The sequence below is a fragment of the Lactuca sativa genome, chromosome 2 (genome assembly GCF_002870075.4).
Source record: "Lactuca sativa cultivar Salinas chromosome 2, Lsat_Salinas_v11, whole genome shotgun sequence".
Lineage (NCBI taxonomy): Eukaryota > Viridiplantae > Streptophyta > Magnoliopsida > Asterales > Asteraceae > Lactuca > Lactuca sativa.
In genome coordinates this window covers 197,674,645-197,693,838 of record NC_056624.2, presented here as the reverse complement: position 1 = coordinate 197,693,838, position 19,194 = coordinate 197,674,645, and the positions used below count along the sequence as shown (strand labels likewise).

The window sequence follows — 19,194 nt, the reverse complement described above, 5'->3', positions numbered from 1 at the left end:
ATTATAATCTTTCACTACATCCAACCACCTACGCTGCCGCATGTTCAGGATCTACTAATCCATCAAATACCTCAGACTCTTGTGATCAGTGTAAACAGTGAAACGGACCCCATAGTGGTAATGTCGCCAAATCTTGAGGGTGAACACCACCGCCCCCAGCTCCAAATCATGCGTAGGGTAATTCACCTCATGAGGCTTTAGCTGCCTCGAAGCATAAGCAATAACGCGAACTCTTTGCATCAGAACCGCACCCAAACTCGTGATCGATGCATCACAATAAACCATGATATTCACATAGTCTTTGTCTCAAGGTCTCAAAAGTTGTATGTTGCTCAGGCCCCCAACAAAAAGTGACAATCTTCTTCGTCAATCGAGTCAGAGGAACCGTTATCTTGGAGAAATCTTGAATGAATCTTCGATAGTAACATGCCAGACCAAGGAAACTCCAAATCTCAGATGGATACTTCGGAACCTCCCAACGCATCACCACCTCGATCCTGGCCGGATCGACCAAAATATCGTTCTGGTTGACAAGGTGCCCTAGAAACTACACCTCGCACAACTAGAACTCACACTTGGAGAACTTCACATAAAGTCTTTCCCTCCTCGTGGTCTCCAACACTTCCCTCAAATGCTCCTCATGAAGTTCTTGGGTCTTAGAGTAGACCGGGATGTCATCAATAAACACAATCACATATTGGTCCAACATGGGTCTGCATACGCAATTTATGAGATCCCTTAAAGCGACTGGAGCATTGGTGAGCCCAAAGGGCATCACCACGAACTCGTAATGACCATAACGAGTCCGGATGACCATCTTCTGCACATCCACCTCTCTGACCCTCATCTGATGATAACCCGAACGTAGATCGATCTTGGAAAACCAAGATGCGCCCTGAAGCTTGTCAAACAAATCATCAATCCTCGGGAGTGGATAACGGTTCTTCACCGTTAGCTTATTCAACTCCTGATAGTCAATACATATCCGATGTGACCCATCCTTCTTCTTCTTCATAAAAAGGATCAGTTCTCCCCATGGCGAACTACTCGGTCGAATGAACCCCTTATCTAACAGCTCCTGCAACTGTGTAGACAAATCCTGCGTCTCTAGAGGAGCCAACCGATACGGTGCTTTGGCTATCGGAGCTGCACCCGGAACCAAGTCAATCCTAAACTCCACCTGCCTCTTTGGAGGCACTCTAGGCATGTCCCTCGGGAACACATTCGGATATTCCTGAACAACCGACACATCATCCACAGTCGCCTTACCCTTTTCCCAAGTATCCATAACATAGGCAACATATCCGAAACAACCCTGCTAATGATAGTGTTTGGCCCTAGCTATTGAACACAAAACCGGACCGCGCTGAACACCCTCTCCCTGAATCACTAACTCTCCCTCACTTGGGGTTTGGATACGCATCGAATACTGCTTACAATCAATCATTTCCCCATTAGGGCTCATCCAATCTATCCCCATAATAACCTTGCTCTCACACAGGGGAATAGGAACCAAATCAATCAGATACCGCTCGCCAAATAACTCCAGGATACAAACCCGATGAACCTTAAATACTCAGATAGGTCGATCATCAGCAATCTCAACCTCTAATGAACAATCCATCTCCCTCAGAGCATCGATAAACCTCTTGCTGAGCGCAAGAGATACGAACGGGTAGCCCCCTAATCAAACAATACCAAGGTAGAGATAATGTTCACAAGGAACGACCCTAAAATAAAACACATAGATATAATCATAAAATCAACATAAATAAAGAGATAAGGAGAAGATAATTACTCATCACCACATCTGGAGTTGCACAAGCCTCCTTGGTTGTCAACTGAAAAACCCTGATCCTAACAACAGGCGTGTCTGCCATGCCCTAGAGGCTGTCTGTGATCCTCAAAGTTGGTAGAGTGGGAGCTGCAACCAGCCCTGCCATTGCTAGACTCGGACAATCAGCCTTTTTATGGACCCTATGATTTCAATGGAAGCAAATCAAGCTCGATCCATGGGAAGTGGTTGTGTAATTCCAACTAAAATGTCTAGTCTTGCCGCACTTATAGCAGCCTGAACCACCACCACCCTTACAAGCTCCATCGTGTGTCTTGCCACACTTGCCACAACGACCCCGACCTTGCTGGCCTCTCAATCTCAAGTCAAATACCTTGGGACTCTTAGCCGAACCCGCTGAACCCTAGACCTGATCTGACTTCCTCTTCCTCTCCATCTCCAAATCAATCTCCCTTTCCATGGCGTGCGCTATCATATCCTACAATGTCTTCCATCTGGATCGGATCAAGAATTACTGGATATCGCTTCTCAACATCCCATGATACCTCACCTTCTTTATCTCCTCGTCTTTCACATATCGTGGAACCAATAACGCCCTCTCTCGGAACATAGCAGTGATCTCTGCCACTGTCTTAGTACTAAGGTGAAGGTCCTAAAGCCCCCTTGCCAACTGTTGGACCTCAATCATACGGGAAAATTCGGTTCGAAACCTCGTCACAAAGTCCTCCCAAGCCATGGACTCAATCACCTCGCCTCCCAAGGCATGCCCAACCTCCTCTCACCAGTCTCGATCTATGTCTTTCAAAAGACAGGATGCAAGTCTGACCTTCACCTCCTCAGGACAAAGACTAAATCGGAAGGTGTTCCCGATATCTACCAACCAACACCTGCTCGCAATCGGGTCCTTCTTCCTGAAGAACTCTAGAGCCCCACATGCATGAAACTCGCAGAAAGGCAAAGATCAGGATCCCACCATCGCTATCATCTCATTACAAAAGGCGCTCAGATGCTCATCCATAATCTCCAGAATACCCTCCTTGACCGTACCGAAGATCACAAGAGTTTGCTCAAGAATGTTGCGGGTAATCTCAAACGAATTGAATTCCCACATTTACTTATCCAACTGTTCGGACCCAAAGCCCGAACCTTCACCAACACCATAACTACTACCAGGTCTTTCTCGAGTCTCCACCATACTGAAAATAGACCATTCAAACCATCAGGAACACATAGATACATATACCTCGAGGAACCCCTACTCCACAAGCTTCTTGGTATCATCGCAGCTTTCCTTAACTTGAGTACAGATCCCCTGCTTCCGGTAGTACGGGCCCATACTACCTTCCTCATTGATGCGTACTTTCCTCAAGGACCACCCTAAATCCTCCAACTCACTCATTTATCTATACACACAACTTTCAACATGATAATGCTCTCAGCACCGAATCTCTTCCTAGGTTCTTCCTAGGGCAATCACCACACCACTCTCCGCCATCAGATGCAGAAGGAACTCCCTCTAACTAGCTCACGAATACAGTTACATATACCGACACCAGATAATTCTTCGAATGAAAGGACCCACACTACAATGGTTGGACTCAAACAAGAGCTACGCAATAGAGTTAAAACCTAACCTTCTAAAATTATTTAGTCTCAATAATATGTAACTTAGCATATTTTCTTACTAGTTATTTGAAGTTAATGTGAACTCCTAAAAAGCACAAAACAAGCAGCATTCAAGCATTGAGTAATCGGAATCAAGCATAACCTAAACATGTCATTCTATCACTGACTGATCAGTACTAGCATGCAAGTCTACGAGCTCATACAACAGACATAAGCATGCATCTCTCCTAGCATTCTATCATGCAATTCTGAGCATATCCTTAGCCCTAATCTAGCATGCGGTTCACAGATTCACAATTCAAAGCATAACATAAACATGTATGGATATTTTGGGAAAATTACTTGAGCCCGGTTGTTTGCATGCACCACACCCCTTTCTTTTATTAGAAAAAAACTTTTTATACAACATTTTATTTTTGTAAAATCTACCAAATCCTCGGTTTGAGTTTAGAGACACCCGAGAGTATGCCTACCGCCACAGATATGTGGGATTACCACTACCGCCACGGACACTTTCCGCCGACCGACCCTCCGATTTAGGTCATTTCCGCCCTTTCCTTAAGCATTGAGGACAATGCTTGTTCTTAAGCTTGGGGTGGGGCATTTCCTTTTTCTTTTACTTTTTCATGCATTTTTTAGTTAGGCTGCATTTTATTTTAGTTTTAAGCTAATTTGCATTCATTTTTTTTTTTTTGCAAAAATTCCAAAAAGATTTTATTTTTTTCTTTTCTACTTTCTATTTTTTGCATAACATTTAGCTTAGGGCATTATCATTCATGCATTTTTGTTATCTGTTTTTTCTCACCCCTCCCCCCCCCCCCTTGGATACCATGGAACGGGTTCACAATTATTGTATCATTATTGGTACAGGATCTTGTTCTTATCTCACCCATCGAACCGGGACCACTAGTTGCAGCTTGGGATTTCATACTTGGGACCAGATGCTGGAAGCTTAAAGGGGTAAGTGATCATGTCCAAGTAGTTTCATGAAGAATTATGCATGCAATACTAACAACTGTAGGATCTACTATAGCAATGGATGTTCTTAGCCTTGTGGTCACTACCGCCGAGAGGATCACACTTTATCATGTTTGAACCGTTAGGATGAAGCACTGGGTGCTTGTCCCCGAGTAGAATCCATATCCGGTCTCTTTACATCACCATTTTTTTTTGCAATTTTCTTAGGATTTTAGAGAGTCTTTTAGTCCACATTTGGACATTTTCATTATTTTTGAAAAATCGCAAGTTTGAAAAGGAGCTTACATCTTTACACTCCACACATGGTCATTTTCACATTTAGACCATTCATATTATATTATTACCCCCCCCCCCCTCGGTTCCACTTACATACTTTTGAGAACCAAATTTTGAGTCAAAATAAATAAATAAATAAAGTTTATTGGTAAAAAGAAAAAAAATCAATACGTTAGTGCATTACCTTCAAGTTTACTTATGAAAAAAAATCCAAGAAAATTCCAAGCGGCGATTATCTTAAATGGGTGACCGGTTCAATTATTAAACAAACTTTCCTACATTTTGGTCACCCGACATTTGACATTCATTTATTTATTTAGGTATGTTTTTACTGTATATAGATCGAGTTGTTTTTCGAAAATTGGTGATGTTAGGGAGACTGTTGAATCAGATACTACGAGAGGTTTGGGCCAACACTAAGTGAACTGATTCCTACAACGGTGCCCGAGCGATGAAACCCAATCACATTTGACAGTGGCCAACTGACGTGAGATCACGCAACATTCGTGATAAGAGTGTACATTTAAAGAAGAGCTCCACACGAGTCTATCCAACTGCTTTCTCCCTACTACAGATGTTCTTCATTGTATGCATGTTCCATTGGGGCTGCGACTGACCATCCCTCCGTACTAACCTAGAGGAGTTGTCCTAGTTGTGGTTTATGGTCCCATTGTCATCGGATGAAAAATTAATGAGATAATAGCAAGATCAATTCTGACCATGTTGACTAACGGTGATCATGTTCCATGGTTCTATCCATTCTTTTTTACTTTTCTTAGGATAGTTCATCCCGAGTTCATTCTAGTCTTGTCTTACTTGAGGACAAGTAAGGTTTAAGCTAGGGGTGATTTGATAGCTTCATTTTATTTAGTTCTTTTATAGTTTATTTTAGCACATTTCATTCGCATTTCAGTTAATTTCCATGCATATTTTTCTTTCAGTTATTTTATGACCATTTCGGGTACTTTCTAGTTTCTTGAACATTATTGCATATTTTTTTGGAGACTAGCGGAGCGGGATTTTTGGGAGGCGATTGGACTTGAAGGGTAATGGGGATTTCGAGCTTGATGGCTATGGAGGTGATTCATGGAGTGGGCTTGTCAATTGCTTGGAAGCTTGGAAGATTTAAACTTTAAATTTGCAAGGCGCGGGAGAATTTTCAAGTGTGCGGAGATCGATGATCGGGAGTTTGCGGAAGCTTTGAGTGATTTGGAGAGGCAATTTGGGCTCAAATTGATGAAATCTTGAAGAAAAATGTGCTGGAACATGATTAGACTCGAACTGGGCCAATGTAATAGTTGTGGGGGGGCCCAAGACTTGAAATAGCCAAAAAATCCATCACAGTCACGCGGCCCGCGTAAGGTTTCCACGCAGCCCACATGGATTCCTGAAGGAGCAATTTCGGGATTTTGTTTGGAGCTCTATATTGGGAAGGTTGGTGTGACTCTTTAGCCTTATTTTGAACATCCGATTTTGAGGCATTCACTCTGGAGTTTTGGAGCACTTTGAAGGCCAAGAACCCTCAAGAACTTCACCATTTTCACCTCTTGATTCTTGTTAAATGTTTGGTACAACTTTCACTAACTTTGTTTTCTTAAGTTTAGCCATGCTTGGCTAGACTAATTGTGGTTGACTTTGGTGGAATCCTTTGACTAATTGTTGAATGTTGAAGATTCCATGAACTTGTGTTTGAATCTTTATGATTTTTTTTTTTTTTGTGTTTTAACATCTTATCACTACTTGCATGTTTTCATTCATGAGTTTAAATGTGTTTGTGGTGATTAGTTGGCTAATTTATTGATTAAGTAAAAGATCTTCAAATTAGCAAGCAACAAGTGATATTTGTGTTAGTTTTACTTCTCACAATCATAAAAGCATTTTCTCCAACATGGTAGTGGAAGCTTTTGACTCCTCTCGGATTTGGTTACTTTTTAATTCTTAATGCTAGTTGATTTTCACTAATTACATGCTTAATGGAATTGGTGACTTTGACTAAGGAAATTGTAATGAGCTTCTCTAACCATTTCAACAACTAAGAATAGTCTAGGTAATCTCAAGCTTCTTGGATTACTATAGCCAAATTAAGGATTAAATCAAGTATTGCACCAATCGATTCTAATGATATGTTCTTCAAAAAGTCAAAAAGAGGAAACCTCAAGTCAACCATTCTTTCTCTTATTGATATTACATCAAACTCTTATTCTTGTTGAAATTGTCCATTTAAATGTTAGTTTAATTCTAATTTGTTTCAAGTATTTCAAAACATCCTCCCCCCCCCCCCCCATTTTTATTTTTATTGTTTTTTTACAAGTATTTTTACAAAGAGATTTTTCATAGAATTATAAAATTGAACCAATCTTCGTGGATTCGACCCCTTTACCTCTATACACTAATTTAGTGTAAAAGATTTAGGGTTATTAATTTTGTTGGCCTCGACAACCACCAGAAACCACCTTCAATCTTTGCATAATTGAACTTAATCCATCAAGACTCCATTTTTATGCTCAAGGTGTAACACCCATAAAATTTGAGCCAAATTAAAACATTCTAATTCATTCAAAAACCATTAAGTTCATACATCTTGTTTTCAAAATAGTTTAAACATTAGAGTATCCCCCAGAACCATATCACATAAAACATAAAACATGAGGAGCCGTACGATCACGCCTTCGCCTTGCCACAATCTCCTGAAGTACTTGAAACAAGATACTGAACTATAATCCCGAAAGCTTAGTGAGTTACCCCCAAAATACCAACCACACATAAACATACTCACACATATCACAAATAGAACAGCCATGCACATCGGGTCTAATGTGTGACTGGTCCGCTCGCACCGGGCCTTCACTCCAACTGGTCCACCCTCCGAGTCTAGCCATGTACATTGAGTCTACAGTGTGATTGGTCCGCCCGCACCGGACCTTCAATCCACCTGGTCCACTCTCTGAGTCTACAGTATGACTAGTCCGCCCACATCGGGCCTTCAGTCGGCCTGGTCCACTCTCCAAGCCTCGGCGCGTCTGGTCGGCCCTCTTGGGGCCTTCAGTCTATCCGGACCGCTCGCTGGGCCTTCGGAATATCCGGTCCGCCCTGGGTATGTTGGCCTACAGCACAAAGCAGGACCTGCCTCAACCCAACCCCCGTCAAACAACCATGTGTACATAAAATAATTAACCAGATAACAAATCCTTAACCAGACAAATAGTCTAACAGTTCACATAGCATATCAACATCCTAACCAGGATTCCGACCTAACCGGTCACTAGCATAACATTACCCTATATACCGGGTATCGACCTTAACCAGGTCACTAACATAGCATTACCCTAAATATTGGGTACCGACCTTAACCAGGTCACTAACATAACACCATCCTAAATACCAGGATGTAGATCTAGCAGAGCAATAACATGACAAACAATACCCGAATTTCCATCCGATAAAGGGCCGGCCTTGGTGTCGTAGACCTTGTCGATATATTGAGGAAAACTCACCTGCAATTGCCGACTGAAGAGATAAGACCAAGCTGCTCCAACCACCGACACGAACTTCACCACAGAACACTACCAAAGAACCAATTCCATAAATACCAAAATTACCAAAATACCCTTGGAAGTCAAACTGGTCAACTCTTGGTCAAAGTCAAAGTCCTCAGTCAAAGTCAACCTTCCTGGTTGACTCTACTCGCCGAGTCAACCCGTCGACTCATCGAGTTCTTATCCTCAAAAAACTCCCATAACACGACTTAACTCGCCAAGTCACCCCAAGACTCGTCGAGTTCAACGATCTTGTAATTCCATCCTGTCCAACTCACTGAGTCACCAACTGACTCACTAATCCAAAGCTTTAACCAAAAGAGGTTGGGTTCTGCGACTAGACTCGCAGAGTCCAAGGCAATCTTCAACAGACTCGCCGAGTTGTTCTTCCAACTCGCCGAGTCCATGCACATGTTCATACAACTCGTCGAGTACACCCATGTGACTCGCCGAGTCTCTATAGTTCTCAATCCATACAGTGGCTTTTCGAGCCATGCAGGGGCTCCAATCCATAGATCCACTCTTCTACAGTCTAACCCTTACATAAAGTTGTAAACTTTACGTGAAACCAAGGAGATATAGGCCCAAAACACACTAGGGCTAGGGTTAAGGACTAAGGGGCTTCACCAACAACTCTTAAATAGAAGCTTTATGACAATTTTGACAATAACAAGCCTAGATCTAGAGTAGCAACCTAGATCTATACTCCAAACCCGAAATAGATCTCAAACAAGCTAAGGAACTCCAAATCAACCACCAAGGATGAACCCAAAAAGGAAATAGCTTAAGATAATGGCTCCTTACCTCTGAGATGTGCCCAAACTGATGTAGATCCCAGATCTACACAAGCCCATTGATGCTAGCCTCTAATTTCTCAAGCTCCTTCCACCAAATTCCTCTTCCAAGCTCCAATCTCCTCAACAATGAAGTCTCACACGAAATTAGGGTTTTCTGGAACTCTCTGGGGGAATAGGAGGCTGGGAGAAGGACATAAAGTCCTTTAAATAGGGTGCAACCCTCAGGATTAGGGTTTTCTCATTCCAGCACCAACTCGTCGAGTACATCTTCCGACTCGGCGAGTTGGCCACTTAACCCGCGTTCAAATCACGCTTCGACTCGACGAGTAGCATACCTACTCGTCGAGTAGCTTCCTTAATTTACACTTAGCACCCTTCAACTTCTTGCTTCCGAACTTGGGATGTTACACAAGGGACGTTGGAAACAATAGGATCTAACATTATAACCTTATGGAGTAACTCATACTCTCAAGAACCACTTAAAGGACCATTTTATGAAAAAATAAGCCCTAAACTACCATCTAACACATGGAGTCATCAAGGTAGAAGATTTTTACCTTCAACAAGCTAGAAATGATGAGAAACCTCTGGATCTACAAGCTTTTCCTGGTCTAATGCTTCTTCACAACTCTTCTTCTTTTGTCTGGTGACTCGGGCATTACACCTCCAGCCATAACTCCATCCCCACTTCATCTCCTCCGGCAAGGTGAGATCCGAAACCCTAGAAATTATACAATGTAAAAAAGGTCAAATCTTTTAGTTCGATCATTGTTTTGACCTAACCAACATCATCTAACCACCAGTAAAATTCAACACTCAAATGATAACTAAAACACCACCAAACAATTACCTCTCATACTAAAACCATTAGAACACCGACATCACTTATTTCTTATCATCTAAACGGACCAACACCATCGATTATAAAAGCATCAAGTGTGTGTGCGTGTGTGTGTGGGGGGGGGGAGAGAAGATGATACCTCAATCAGACGAATCGATCAAACAAATTTAATCCCAAAGTTTGAGAAGGAAATCAGAATCCTGATGAGCTGGAATCGATTTTTTGCAAAAGAGAAATCAGATTTTTGCTATTTGGTGGTGATGTTGATGGAGCTTTAATGGATTGGGTGTGCGATCATGAACAAGGGTTGGATCATCTGTGGGTTTACCTAGGGGTGGAAAACAGTGAGAGAGATGGTGAATAGTGGTTTGGTTGTCGGAGAAGCTAGAGGGGTACGATGGTCGGTCGCCCGAGAAAGCAGCGGGGCACGATAGGCGGGTCATCGGAGAAGATGAAGGTGGAGAAAGTGGAAATGGAGGCGTGTGGTGTGAGATGCCGGCAGGATAAGCTAAGAAAATGAAAATGATAGATACGTCTTCAAGGGGTTAGGATGTGTTAGGGTGGGTGGGGGTGGGTTATTTTTTTATTTCTTAATTATTAAAATATTTATGAAAATATAAAATAAAAAAAAAATTAAAAACATAGGATAGTATTTTTATGTTTGACATGGACTATAACCACAAAAAAGATCAGAGTTTAAATGAATGATGCAATTTCAAAAGATTTTAGACTTCATCCATAGCTTTTTTTATTAACCACAGAGACGAAACTACAGTTTAGTCCTTTTATAATTACCATAGAAATGAATAAAACATGAATTAAAATTCTTAAGTGGGAGAATCGTTTTTTTTAATAAGCAAATTTGATTGTTCCTAACGTTAATATTTCGGGTAAGGGGGTGTTTGGATAGGAAAAAAAAATAGTCGTTATTGCTTATTCCCACAATAAGCTAATTTGAGTGTTTGAATAAAATCCAGCTTATTAGGCTAAATAAGCTAATTTTAATAAGCATTCTCACCACAAATAAGCTATAAGCAATAAGCTAAAAATCTAATCCAAACACAAAGCGGCTTTACCAAATTCCAATCTCTTTTTCAGAACGAATTTTCAATCTTCTAACCGCTACTCAGTGTCAGTTTGCATCTAGTGCATCAACAGTTAGGCCATGCTTTGGATTTGTAAATTTCAGCTCTGGAAACTAGGCATGTCCAAAGTATAAGTACAATTGTACAAACCGACGACTACATTCTCCCCCGTTAGTATTCCGATTATCTAGATGAAACTGCGACCGTGATCCGACGGTCGGCAAATTCTCCGCAGGATTTGGTACTTTACTGTTCGTTCTCCTCTACTCATAAGCAAATCGATTTAGAGGTAATCTCGAATATGGCTTAAACCCCAACGTTCGGGTTCTTATTTGTATATAATTTATGTGATCAACTGTTGTTATCAAGTGTAGTGATGAATGGTATTAATTTGGGTCTAATTACAAATAATTGTGTCTGATCGAGGGAGAGTGGTGGCTGAGACGGGAACCATAATTTGAACTTGATTATGTCTTGAGATCGGTAAATTCAACAACTGTTGACTGCGGTTGTAAAATTAATATCTTCAGGGTTTAATATTAATAGAGACTGAATCAAATTAGAGGAACCTGATGGCACTGTTTCAAAATGTATGAAATACTGTGTCATATGAGAATTGTTGGATTCCTTTGTACAGAAATGAAGGGATCGAAGAGATTATGGCAGATCATGTTCACCAAGAAGTTTCTTAATCTTTTATATGTAATGGATCTGCAGTTGAAGTTGAAGACCTGATCTAGGGACTAGTTAATAGAATGCAAAAGTTAATTAGCAATATAACTAAATCAACTGATGAACCAAAGCATGTTTCATTCTAATTGCAACATTTCATTTTATCGCACTTGTTAGTATGTTACAATCCTTATCTTGCTCTTTAATCTGATAAATTTCATTGATTCTAGGAAAGCTAATATGGGAACAGAAAGTGTCAATTGGCATTCAGTTTTAGATTGTGACCAATGGGTTGCCCTCCCAGTAGCTGGGCAACGACCATCAGCCCGCTATAAGGTTCACTCATATCTTTACTATACAATTATTCTTATTTCACTCTTCTTATCTTTTTCATATTCCTTGTTATACAATCACTTGTGTGTCATTCCAATGCCATTTGTTTCTTTCATTGTAGCATGCTGCAGTTGTTGCTGATGAAAAGTTATACATTGTTGGTGGAAGTCGTAATGGGAGATACTTATCTGATGTTCAGGTATCTCTATTGTTGTCTGCTCATCTTTCCATTGTAGGTTTACTAATAAGTGGTTATGGTAGCAGGCATTTGATCTGAAAAACTTAAGTTGGTCCACAATTAAAGTAAGCACAACATTAGAATCTGAAATTTTCCCTGCTGTATCTGGTCATAGTATGGTTAAGTGGGGAAACAAACTCCTCCTTCTTGGTGGCCACTCAAAGGATACCTCTGATAATGTGACAGGTTTGTTTTATTGATAAAGTTGTTCTGATTGATATTTGATGACCTGGACAAGTACTTAGTTCTCAATGAAATGATCTTACTGGTTGTTCATTACCTTGTAGTGCGTTTCATTGATCTTGAATCACATGTATGTGGGACACTGGAAGCCACAGGAAAAGTTCCGGAAGCTCGTGGTGGACAATCTGTTTCATTGGTTGGTTCAAAACTCATAATGTTTGGTGGAGAAGACAAAAAGAGAAGACTTATGAATGATGTTCATGTTCTTGATCTTGAGACATTAACATGGAATGTTGTTGAGACTATGTAAGTATGTTTCACTTATATTCATATTTATATACTACTAGCCTCATTGCATGCTTTTAAAAAGTTTATGCATTGATTTTTTCTGCTTTGATAGACAGACTCCTCCAGCTCCCAGATTTGATCATACAGCTGCAGTGCATGCAAACCGTTACCTTCTAATATTTGGTGGCTGTTCTCATTCAATTTTCTTTAATGATCTACACGTGTTGGATTTGGAAACAGTAAGTGATTTTTTTTATATGTATGTATATATTTTTTGCTATCATCTTAATTTTAAGTTTATGATAAAAAAAAATCATTGTATTGCAGTTAGAATGGTCCCAACCAGAAATTCAAGGTGATTTGGTGTCTCCTAGGGCAGGCCATGCTGGCGTCTCTATTGATGAAAATTGGTATATTGTTGGTGGTGGCGATAATAAAAGTGGTATGAATATAATATAAGATTAATAAATAAATAAAATAAGGTTTGACTTGTTTATAATTTATAAAACCTCAATATAACCTTGTGTTGCAGGTGCCTTGGAGACATTGGTGATGGATATGTCAAAACTTGTTATCTCAACATTGACAAATGTGAAGGGAAGAGATCCACTCGCCAGCGAGGTCGCCATTTTAATTTTTTGTATATAAATAACTTTCTTTGTTATTTACAATCGTATTTATTTATTTTTTTTAAATGAAACAGGGGCTGTCTGTATCATCAGTGTTAATAGATGGTGAACACTATTTGGTTGCTTTTGGGGGGTATAATGGGAAATATAGCAATGAGGTATTTGTGATGAGACCAAAACCAAAGGATTCTAAACATCCAAAGATCTTTCAGTCGCCAGCAGCTGCAGCAGCAGCAGCTTCGGTAACTGCAGCATATGCCCTAGCCAAATCTGAAAGCTTAGAGTTCACAACCATGGATTCAAAACCTAAAGTGGATCTTTCAGTTGAAGTTAATATGATCAAAGGAGAGAAAAAAACATTGGAATCGTCAGTTACCGAGGTCAAAGCAGTAAATTCCAGTCTAATGGAAAAACTTGAGGAATGTAATGGTGCTCATGTTGACTTATCCATGGAATTGCATTCTGTTAAAGGCCAATTGGCTTCTGAAAGATCAAGATGTGCTGAACTAGAGGTATTTGATTAATATTCAAGATACATTTAATTTGGAATTACAATGTACTTATTATTATGGTGGTTTCAGGCACAGATCTTCGATCTACAGAAGATGTTATCATCAATGGAGTCCATTGAGCAAGAGGTTCAAACACTTCGCTCTGAAAAATCAGCAATAGAGCATGATATGGAAGTTTCTGTGACTGATGAAAAGCAAGGTTCAGGTGGAGGTGGAGTCTGGAGATGGATAGCTGGATAAATTGGTGATATGATACGGATCAAACTTGCAATCTTATAGCATCTTAAAGGTTGAATATTTCATTCATTATAAGTCAAATAGTCCAAATACTTTTTTTTCGTTTAATTGTTTCAAATTATAGGAATGAGCTTCTACATTTTGTGACATGTGATGGTAATTGATTGGGATCAATTTTGATCCATTTGAATTGATGCTATTCAATTAAAATATTAAATGGTTTATTTTTTTTATGCAAAAAGGTGAAGAGAAAGAAGATATTGAAAAACACTACACTACACTACACTAGTGACTTGCTAATAACAAGTTATTGATGTCTAATAGAATACATTGAAGGATGTATCCATGTTCCGGCTTTATGATAGATTGAATACATATTGAAGCAAAAGTTATGGTGGTCAAAGCTTGGATTTGAGTTTCGGTTTGCTTTGTGCCACTAAATCCTTTCGCAATATCTTGCCTGCAGCAGACTTTGGTATTTCGTTTATGAAGGAAACTTTCCTCACCTTCTTGAATGGAGCCACCTGCAAGATAGATGCAAATAAATACAATCAAATGATTGATGTTGCAGCTCTTAGGTTGCATTTGCTACACAGAGTCTTGATTGGACTGGACAAGCATTCTAGGACAATTTTCGATGATGAGAATGAAGAGGGTTTTCACAGTCTTTTGCAGAAATAAAAGACCAAGAGAAAGTCCCTCTTCCACCTTTTTCGGTAGGACAATAAATACCAAATTTTTTCCCAGTCCAATCAATACATGTCAAACATAGTACAGTCTATTTTGTCATGTCATGAAGGTATCGAGACAAACCTGACTGGCAACAAATTTAATAACTTGGTCTTCACTGAGTTGACATCCAGCTGCTCTCACCACATATGCCATGGGTATCTCTCCTGCCTCTTCATCTTCAAGTCTAAAATATTGCAGATTCTTTAAAAACACACGAAAACTTAATCACACACATACACAAGCTCACAGAAACTCACGGTATGACTGCTGCATCCAGTATTTCGGGATGGCTCAATAGCACGGCTTCAAGTTCGGCTGGAGCTACCTGCATTTGTGCTTCATGTCATTCATCATATATGTATTTCAAAACACATCCACACACTTGTCCACTTACCTGATACCCATTATGTTTAATGAGCTCCTTTATCCTATCAACAACATAAAGACACCCATCTTCATCAAAATAACAAAGATCTCCAGTCCTCAACCACCCATCCGAGTTAATAGTTGCAGCCGTGGCCTCTTCATTTCCCAAATAACCTTTCATCACTGTGGGTCCCTTCAGCCACAATTCACCTTCCTTATAAGGCGGCATAGCAACCCCCGTTTCAAAATCAACCACCTTAGCACAAAAACTCGGTAGCAAACCGCCCGAACCAGCCAGATGAGTCTTCGCCTCTTCATTACTAACAAATAAAGTCGCTGCCCCACAGCTCTCGGTCAGCCCATACCCCGGCCTAAGAGCCACCCACGGAAACCTAGCCCTAAACCGGTCCACCAACTCCTTACTCAACGGTGCAGCTCCAGACCCCACCCGTCTCAAAGATGATAAATCATACCCACCTCCATCATGTTTGACCAGACTTAGTATCACCGGAGGAACTGCCGGAATGTTGTTGACTTTATGAGTGTGTATAGCTTCTAACATACCTTGAAACTCATATTTTTTCATTAAAACCGTTGTAGTACCTGAACAAAACAACCCCAAACCGAAAAACGCGAGACCGTAGATATGAAACATTGGTATGAAACATAAGAAAACATCGTTGTTAGCCGACATGTTGTCGACCGACCATTTTAAGAGTGTCATGACTGAAATGAAATTTGCATGTGTTAAAACAACTCCTTTACTCACTCCGGTCGTCCCTGAGGAATACAGTATCGCCGCCGTATCCGACTGAGCTGACCGGGTTTCGGGCAACTCCATCGGCTCACAGCCGTCGATAAGTTCTTCTACAGACAACTCGTCCCCGCTAGAGGGACGAGAGGTCAGTAGGATAGGTACATTAGTTGACACCAACTTATGCTCCTCCCCGGGAGCCACAACGGCCAATGTCGCACCCGAGTCGAGCACTTGTTTGGTTATTTCTGACTTGGTGTTAAGCGGATTAGCCGTGGTGAGGACCCCGCCGATTAAAAACACGGCTAGACATATGGTTGGGTAGAGGATTGAGTTTGGTGATAACAAAAAGACGACATCCCCCTTACGGATACCAAGGCCGTGGTGCAACCCGGTTGCTAACGAGTAGATTGATCGTTTAAGTTGACCGTAGGTGGCTCGCTGGTTTGTAGCCAAGTCGATAAGAGCTACTCGTGATTCGGCTTGGTCTGATTTTGGGAACTGTGACAACACAAATGTAGCTGTATCGAGGTAAGGAGTGGTCGGGATCTTGTTGTTGGTCCCAAGTTGCAACAACGAGTGGTAGATCCCTGTCTGGGGATCGAACCCACTGTTGTTTTTTTCTCCTGAGGGCCGAAATCGGCTAACAGGTGATACTTCCTCCAAGGTGTCCATGTGGCTGATCGATATGGGAGAATTTTAATGTAGTTGAATCAAACTATAAAGGTTTATAGTATGGAATGATAATGCAGTTGTGTCTTTATGTGCATCGTTATCACCGGACGTTAGGTACATCAATATCTGTCATGTTTGCCGGCCGGGTTATATTGATAAAAGATGACTAGGTCTAGGGTAGATTCGATAGAATGTTAAAGTGATGAAAGGTATATACTTTGATAATTGTTTATATCTTCTTTGTCCTTGTCCTATTTTTAGATCATGCTTCATCCCTACAAAAAGGAAAAGAAAAGTATTAATTGCCAACTAACCTAAACATTTATAAGACTTACATAACAGTTTAATATAAACCTTTAAATTTAAATAATCATTTTACAGTTAAGTCCTTTAAAATAAAAGTTATACAAAATATACTATCTGCTATATTGATTAGGATCTAAAGATTCATTTTTTTTCTTTGTTTTTAACTGAAATTAAGGTGGAGAAAAAACATATAAAAATACTTATTAAATCAAATTTCATACATTTTTGGGGGGCGGGGGATGGGAATTTTGACTATTTTCTATCATCGAAAATACACTAGATTGCTTTTATACATGGTATGTTGTGTTTTTATGAAGTCCATTGTTGAAAAGTGTTCTATAGTTTGATTTTGGTTCCCAATACAATTAAGAGTTCTAATGGATGGTTAGCTGTTATATTGAACATTTAATCACGGAGATTGAACTTAAATCGAGTGCTAACTTGTTTGAATCTTGTCAATAAAACAATTGTTGGGAACTTAAGTTTGTGTACCATTTGCACAGCCACATTGAAATGTACCATGAATAATGTTTGTACAACTTGTGAGACTTTGTTATCGATTTGGATATTGATACATGCTTGGTGAGAGCTTGATCGGGTTACGTCTAACTCTATTAACTGCTGGATCTCTTGGAAGGATAACTTCTTCTTTGATGCAATTGTTATTACTTCTTTTTCAGCGATTTGCAAGTTTCACAACACTATCTTTGAAGTGAGCAAGCCAAAAAAAACACACTATTTCTATCATATTGTGGCAATGTGTCTCAATTGTTTTTTTGGATTTGCAATAGGAATAAGAATAAAATTATTTGGGTTGGTTGACTCACAAGTCACAACTCACAACCCTAGATTAGCTTTAAACATTATGTAATGTGCTCTTTTCTCTAGCTCCTTGATAGTTTTTTAATATATTTTATAGGTCTAAAAAAATAATAAAATAACTCTGGCTCACCATGAATATCAACATTTACCTCTCTCATACCTATTCCAATGAAATTACAGAGTCAGTTGATAATGTTGTTATATAAACATGATAAAAAAAAAAAAACTTGTCACATAGTGTTATAATAGTATTATGATATGAAACCATAAATGTATACGCAATCTTAAAAGTTAGATTTAGAAGTGATAATGAAAACATAAAATAGTTAATTAGTTATCAAACAAAAAGCTGAAAGCTTGAAGTTTCGAAAAATACATGTTCGGGTTGGTCGATGCAGTGGCGGACCTATGTAGGGCATTTGGGTCCCGGGCCACTGCTCAATTTCCGGCACGCAGTGTAATTTTTTTTTTTTTTTTTTGGTTTTTTCTATTACGTGCACCCGCTTGAAGTACGAGGGACACCCCTACTAAAACAGTCTGCGTCCGCCACTGGATCGATGGTTAAAATCACAAGGTTTTGTTTTACAGTTTGTATTACCATTTATAAACCCAAAGAAATCATGCCATTTTAAAATTTTACTAAAATGTAAAACCAACATAACTTGTCGTTTCCTGTTGATTTGACAACCAACTTCAACCTAATATGTTTCATTATCAATTAGTTATCTAATAATATTATATAATAACTTCATATGTATTTATATGAAATGGTAGGCTCTTGATAGTAACACCCAACAATTTTTGTTGATATTTACAAGATGCTAAAAAAAATTCAATTTCCGAAAGTTTGTTTTGCTTAAAATGGAACATTTTTTTTTTGTTTTAAGTTGGTAAAAGATATGTAACATATCTCGTACATATTATAATCCTTGTCTATTATTTAACTACTACGAGATCCGATGAGTTTAATTTTGATCTAGAGAACTTTTCAAAATTTTGGGAGACTATTAATTACCATTTAGTGGTATTTATTAAATTATTTGTGTAGCATCAAAAGACTTATAGACTAAGGGTATCAAGAATTGATTATCAAAATGAATTTCGAGAATTTGAATCATTAATGGAATATAGTAGGTTTTGAGTGTTGATCAAAATTAGACCAAGATTCTAACATCAAACTTTACATCTACGAGCTTAATTCACCTTTCGGTTGAGTCTTGAGTTTTCTAAACCCTAGATATTGAAAGGAATCCAATTTTCTTTGATCAGTAGGCAAGGGCACCAACTCCACCATGTTACGTTTTTTGAAGAAAATTGCAGTAAATTGGACAATGGCAATGAAACAAAGATTTCACCTTTGATTTGATTCAACTGTGTTGACAAGTACCCGATTATCTATAATTCCATAAAGCATAACCCATTAATTGAGATCACAAAGTATATAAATAAGGAAAGTTAAATTTTCCAGAAATGTTTAGCACCCATGCGTAATAAATGCCATCAACAGCTTTCA

General features: G+C 39.4%; 2 protein-coding genes across 2 annotated transcripts; one reads left to right on the top strand and one right to left on the bottom strand.

Annotated features, from left to right (window-relative positions):
- Window positions 1-11,058: 11,058 nt before the first annotated feature.
- On the top strand, window positions 11,059-14,250 carry LOC111899767 (acyl-CoA-binding domain-containing protein 6). The gene is made up of 10 exons (XM_023895609.3): window positions 11,059-11,223; window positions 11,837-11,942; window positions 12,061-12,138; window positions 12,204-12,363; window positions 12,465-12,666; window positions 12,761-12,887; window positions 12,976-13,090; window positions 13,181-13,269; window positions 13,352-13,789; window positions 13,859-14,250. Exons 2-10 carry the CDS (start codon window positions 11,847-11,849, stop codon window positions 14,027-14,029), a joined length of 1,476 nt encoding a protein of 491 aa, XP_023751377.1. The 5' UTR covers window positions 11,059-11,223; window positions 11,837-11,846; the 3' UTR covers window positions 14,030-14,250.
- A 69-nt stretch (window positions 14,251-14,319) lies between these two features.
- Window positions 14,320-16,705, bottom strand: LOC111899766 (probable CoA ligase CCL5). Its single transcript, XM_023895608.3, has 4 exons — window positions 15,153-16,705; window positions 15,016-15,083; window positions 14,840-14,942; window positions 14,320-14,550 (listed from the first exon to the last, which is right to left on the bottom strand). Exons 1-4 carry the CDS (start codon window positions 16,551-16,553, stop codon window positions 14,425-14,427), a joined length of 1,698 nt encoding a protein of 565 aa, XP_023751376.1. The 5' UTR covers window positions 16,554-16,705; the 3' UTR covers window positions 14,320-14,424.
- Window positions 16,706-19,194: the final 2,489 nt, after the last annotated feature.